The sequence below is a fragment of the Hevea brasiliensis genome, chromosome 1, assembly GCF_030052815.1.
Source record: "Hevea brasiliensis isolate MT/VB/25A 57/8 chromosome 1, ASM3005281v1, whole genome shotgun sequence".
Classification (NCBI taxonomy): Eukaryota; Viridiplantae; Streptophyta; class Magnoliopsida; order Malpighiales; family Euphorbiaceae; genus Hevea; species Hevea brasiliensis.
In genome coordinates, this window is record NC_079493.1 from 113,264,037 (window position 1) to 113,270,036 (window position 6,000).

The window sequence follows — 6,000 nt, forward strand, 5'->3', positions numbered from 1 at the left end:
TAAGGTTAGTTGATGACTTACCTGCTTTTGATTACTTTTCCAGATTACTATCATATTTTGTTTTATTTTTTTAAATTGGTTTACTATATATATATAAGGTTAGTTAATGACTTACCTGCTTTTGATTACTTTTCCATATTACTATCATATTTTGTTTTATATATATATATATATATATATATATATATATATATATATATATATATATATATATATATATATAAGGTTAGTTGATGACTTACCTGCTTTTGATTACTTTTCCAGATTACTATCATATTTTGTTTTATTTTTTTAAATTGGTTTACTATATATATATAAGGTTAGTTAATGATTTCTGCTTGATTACTTTTCAGATTACTATCATATTTGTTTTATTTTTTAAATTGGTTTATTTTTGTGTTTTATTATAGATATATACATTGACATAGGATTGAAGGGTGAGATATATATATATATATATATATATATATATATATATATATATATATATATATATATATATATATATATATATATATATATATATATCTCACCCTTCAATCCTATGTCACTGTATATCTATAGTAAAAACACAAAAGTAAACCAATTTAAAAAAAAAAAAAACAAAATATGATAGTAATATGGAAAAGTAATCAAAAGCAGGTAAGTCATCAACTAACCTTTTAGCCGAAAATCTGGTAGTAAGATCGAAATATATGGGAAACGAAAGTCAAAAAACAAAGCTAAAGGAAAAGGGCAGTGGCTACTGAGTGTGTGGGTATTACCGCCCTCTCAAAATGACGTACAAAAGTAAAAATGACGGAAGCACTAATCGTATGCGACGGAAGGGGCAGTGGATACTAAGTTGAGGGAAGGAAGGAGGTAGCGGGATGAAGGTTAACTCTTCTCTCAATATGTATATCCAGCCCAACCCAATCAAAAAAGGCAAGAAGACAAAATTACCAATCAATTGAGCCACAACCACAAAATTGCTTGAAATTGCAGTTGTTCATTGTACAGTGAAAAATTTATCATCGAAAATAATGTATTTTTATGTATTATGTATATATGTGGAAAAAAAATAATGAATTAAATTTGAAATATATCATGGTAATTATAAAGCATTAAATTAAATATAAAGTCAAGTAAAAAAAATTAAAATAACATACCAAACAAAATAATATATATATATATATATATATTAAAGTACAAAAATAGCGTAAAAATGACCTCATCAAATTAAGTCATTTTGCATTTTATTGCATTCAAAAACTTGCATGTGTCACATCTTGCAATACACATGACTTAATGATTTGACAAATAATATCCACTTGATATAAATATTGATTACTTTAAAATTCAATTTATTACTTTTAATTTTAAAATTTAAATCTTCATTTTCCTTGTTTTATCCATTTTACTTCTTTTAAAGTTGTAATATATTTATTTTTTGATTGGTATACATAAACTAATTTAAAATATAATATAAATCATTTATCAAAATTTAAAATTAAATGATATTTATGTCCGTTACTATTAAATAAGTTATTTATTAACACTAAAAAATAAATTTAGTTTTAATTTCTTTTGAACATTGAGTATATAACTTATTAAAATCTCTCACATTTTTATCTACTTATGTCAATAATTTAATTATTTTATATATATTTTTTACATTTATATAATTATTTTTAATTATTTATTATGTTTCATTTTACAAATCAATTATATTTATATTTATAATAATAAATTGTTTCTCAAATTTTTTGTTGTTGTGTGTATAATTATAGATTATGCTTTAAAAAATAAACATTTCTATAAAGGATATATTACTAGAATAAAAAGATATAATATTAACCATATAACTTTTCAATGATTTATATAAAAAAATAAATATTATTTTTAAAAAAATGTAAAATATTATATAAGAAAATTAAACAATAAATATTTGTAATTGCTGAGAAGTATAAAAAAAAATTCAATTTTAAAAGAACAAACTTAAGATCTAAAAAAAAGAAGAATAAAATACAAATCATAAATTAAGAAATTATTTGAAATAATAATAATAATAATAATAATAATAATAATAATAATAATAATATTATTATTATTATTATTATTATTATTATTATTATTATTATTATTATTATTTCTTCTTGAATACCACCATAATATTTAAGATTTTTTTTGGCATATTTATTGTTATAGTTATTATAAACAAACTATTTCTAATAATTTATGATCTTTCTTAAATGCAATTGTATTCTAAAAATATTATGTTGTTTCATTTTTATGAAAGAATATTCGGAGGAAAATAAGTGATAATCATTTTATAAATAAAAGTTAAATTTAATTTTAATAGGTATAATTACTCAAAATTTTAATAAAAATTTTAATTGTATTTAATATAATTAACTAAGAATTTTATCATTAACAAAAATTTATAGTATGGTTTTAAAATATAAAAGTTTTAAAAATAAATATTAAATTATATATTAAAATAAAAAAAATAAGCTACACAATTCACGAACAAAATGACTAATTATTTAAAAAATTGAGAATCAAATCGAAACCATATCAAGCTGAATTAGAATTGAAGAATAAAAAATAATACTAATTAAAATCAAACCAAAATTTTAATTGGATTTTGATTTTCACAAGTAGACCTTGAATTAGAATCGAAACTATACACCCATATTATATACATCAGTTATATTATGATCATTAATTATAATGTATCTCGCGTGAGTCTTATAATCCTCAAGGAATAAAATTTATCCATTATAAATATACACAACTGTTACATTAAATAATTTATAATAATATTAAAGAAATCATTTTATTGGTAAGCATTAGGATCTTTCCTTTGCATAATTTTTTTTCCTACTTAATTTTTTATACTACCGAATAGTTTAGATTTCTACAATTTCTTTACTTAAAATTTCAACAATTAATTTCTTTCCAAAATATAAATGAAAATAATATATTTTACAATAATATTTTAATTTTTGAGTTACAAAAGAAAAGAAAGTTGAAGGGTAAAAAGGGAAAAACGTTTATACCTTCTTCATGAAGCAGCTTCAAAAAGATCAGACTCCTTCCATGCGAAGTCGCTTTTGCCTATTTCCCTTTTTCAAAAAAAAAAAAAGGACTATAAAGATGATAATCACCGTGGGTTTGGTTCGATTTCAGAGTCGTTAAGGAGAGAACTCTAGCTAGCCTATCATTTTCAATTGTACATTCGGAATCATGGCAAAAGAAAACGTTTCTGCTCTCAATTTTGCGGATGATTTCTACCTTTCTTTGCTCTTCGATGATGAAGAACAACAGGAAGTCGTCTTTCCGTTTTCCGACGCCAAATACGCCGAGGAGCTGCAGTTCCAGGAGGCTCTAATAGGTTCTGTGATCAATTTTCACATGAAGAAGAATAACCCATCATCGGTTTTGATGATTGAAGCACCTCCCAGGCAAAATCTCCTGGAAGTTGGTCAGTGGTCCCTCAGGTTCAGCCAGATTTGTGCGGAAATGAAACATAGTGATCAAATGTTCGAAACTGAGAGATGTGTTCACTCTTATTGCTCCGACTGTATAAGCAAACATGTGGCTGCAAAGATTCACGATAGCGTTACAATCATTACTTGTCCAGGATTGAATTGCAAGGCTGTGCTTGAACTGGACACTTGCAGAGCTAAGCTCTCCAAGGGAGTGATTGATCGTTGGGAGGAATCGCTCTGTGAGGAGCTAATCAGTGCATCGCAGAGGTTTTACTGCCCATTTAAGGATTGTTCAGCCATGTTGGTGGCCGACAATGAAGGAGAAGCCATTAGGGAAGCTGAGTGCCCCTTCTGCCACAGATTGTTCTGTGCTCGTTGTTATGTCCCTTGGCATTCTGGGGTAGAGTGTGAGGTGTTTCAGAGTCTGAATGAGGATGAAAGAGGAAGAGAAGATCTGATGTTTATAGAAATTGCTAAGGATAAGAAATGGAGTAGATGTCCCCATTGCAAATTCTACGTGGAAAGAACAGATGGCTGCCCACATATGATTTGCAGGTCAGTGCTATTTTCTCATGCAATATTTGCATTAATTAGGGTATTGAATAGTACTTATGAACACTTCATTGCAGTACTACTCTACAATGTGGGTTCTGAACATTTTGATTTCTACAATTTTAAACGTTTTACCTTAATATGAACTAATTCTCCATTTTAAATGTTGAAACATGTTTCATGCAATCAATGAGTTTTCGCTCCCTAATCTTAGAGTTATCTCCATAGCTACAGAGTGTGAGCTCAAATCTCAATCCAAACCCAATCAGCTAAAAACATTGCTAGACAAAATTTTCCTATAGGTATAGGGGTTATACAGTCTGTCTTAGCTTGAAATGCTTGCAAAATAGAGAGAAACTATATGGAAACTCACACCACCCCACAAACCCAAACCCCCACACCCCCCGCGGCGCCACCCAAACCCACACACCCACCGCCCCCAACCCCCCCCCAACAACCAAACCTTCCCAATTGCTTTTGTTTTAACTCTTTTCTGAGCTTCAACTTCTGTACCTTTGTCGGAGAAATGGGCATTGTAATAACTAATAAGCCAGGTTAAATGATAATGGATTGCTTATTTTCAACGCAAGTGCAATAAGAGTTTCCTAGACCCACTCCCACACCCCACAGCCACCACCGCGGCCCCCTGCCCCACCAACAACCAAACCTTCCCAATTGCTTTTGTTTTAACTCTTTTCTGAGCTTCAACTTCTGTACCTTTGTCGGAGAAATGGGCATTGTAATAACTAAGAAGCCAGGTTAAATGATATTGGATTGCTTATTTTCAACGCAAGTGCAATAAGAGTTTCATAGACCTAGTTGTAATTATAAATGCAGGTGTAAGTTCGAGTTTTGCTATGGCTGTGGATCGGAATGGACACAAAGTCATGGTGGTTGCCAGAGAAACTAGCTTGGCTGGAGAAAGCGTGAGAGTGGTATGCATTTACAATGTTATATAGGTACAATAAAACTCTAGGAAGTTGCTGAAGTTGTGCGTGAAGAAAGTAGTGAAGGAGATAATGGCATTTGAATAGGTAGAAAAGCAAAATGCACTAATCTATGGCCCTATCATGGTCCCTTTATTTTAAGTGACAACTGTTTGCTTACTATTTGATGCAGTTGATTTTCACATATTTATATTTACTGTGATTAAGTGTCTACATCTTTACGTCTGATGTTTTGATGTGATGTTTGTGATCAAGAATTTGGCTTTTATCTAAAACAAAATAAGGGCTATCATATATCGCATACATATCTTAAAGTCTTGTATATGGATAATTAATAGGGTATGTTCTCCTGTAGATAATTTGAGTAATTTTTTATAAAAATTTTCTAAGGAAATTGAAAAGTAGAATTTCATATTCTGTTAGATTTTTAAATGAAAAACTGAAAAAATTTTACAATTTAATTAAGATTTCGAATTATCGGGTTCTTATCTAATTTAATAATGATTTTGATCAATTTGATTTTCATTGATTTCAAATCAATTTTACTTTTTTGTTATAACTAACAGATAAAATTTTATTAAGAAAACTAAAAAATAAAATGTCACGACCCAACCTATGGGCCGGACCGGCACTAGGACCTGGGCCAGCCTAAAGCCCCCGAGTCCCGTAGTAAGCCTAACTATTCCTTAACCTAACTCTAAGGCCCATTTAGGCCCAATTTCAAGAATTCAACCGGACAGAGTCCGGCCATAAAATGGACCTTTCAACGGGGAGTTTTTGACTCACCCGACCTGTAAACACAATAAATAATCAATTGGGGAGCTCAGCTCCTTCATCCAACCCATCAAACATGCACAAAATAATAAGTTTACAGGTTCAAAATAAAAATTTATATTACAGACCCAATTCAATAAATATTTCTAACACATGCGAAAATTCTAAGAGTTAACAGGTTTATACAAACATTAATTAATGACCTGCGAGGGAGAAAAGCAGGTTAACCTCAAAAATATCCTCCTGTGGCCTGG

General features: G+C 29.1%; 1 protein-coding gene and 1 long non-coding RNA gene across 3 annotated transcripts in view; one reads left to right on the forward strand and one right to left on the reverse strand.

Annotated features, from left to right (window-relative positions):
- Positions 1–3,412, reverse strand: part of LOC110670083 (uncharacterized) — a 27,485-nt gene extending 24,073 nt beyond the window's left edge. The window contains exons 1-2 of one of the 2 annotated variants that reach the window (XR_009149016.1): positions 3,277–3,412; positions 3,042–3,107 (exon numbers count right to left, since the gene is read on the reverse strand). This is a non-coding gene — a long non-coding RNA (uncharacterized LOC110670083). Of the gene's footprint in view, positions 1–2,739; positions 3,108–3,276 lie in introns of those variants that run through there. The other variant, XR_009149018.1, reaches the window with a different exon arrangement.
- On the forward strand, positions 3,102–5,162 carry LOC110670082 (E3 ubiquitin-protein ligase RSL1). Its single transcript, XM_058147835.1, has 2 exons — positions 3,102–4,028; positions 4,863–5,162. The coding sequence occupies exons 1-2, from the start codon at positions 3,229–3,231 to the stop codon at positions 4,933–4,935; spliced, it is 873 nt and encodes a 290-aa protein (XP_058003818.1). The 5' UTR covers positions 3,102–3,228; the 3' UTR covers positions 4,936–5,162.
- The last annotated feature ends 838 nt before the right edge of the window (positions 5,163–6,000 follow it).

What these genes read in the sequence shown, in the direction of transcription:
- LOC110670082 (XM_058147835.1), top strand. Translation starts at nt 3,229, where the DNA reads ATGGCAAAAGAAAACGTTTCTGCTCTCAATTTTGCGGATGATTTCTAC. An exon ending in TGCCCACATATGATTTGCAG is followed by an intron (nt 4,029 to 4,862) that starts GTCAGTGCTATT and finishes TTATAAATGCAG; the next exon opens with GTGTAAGTTCGAGTTTTGCT.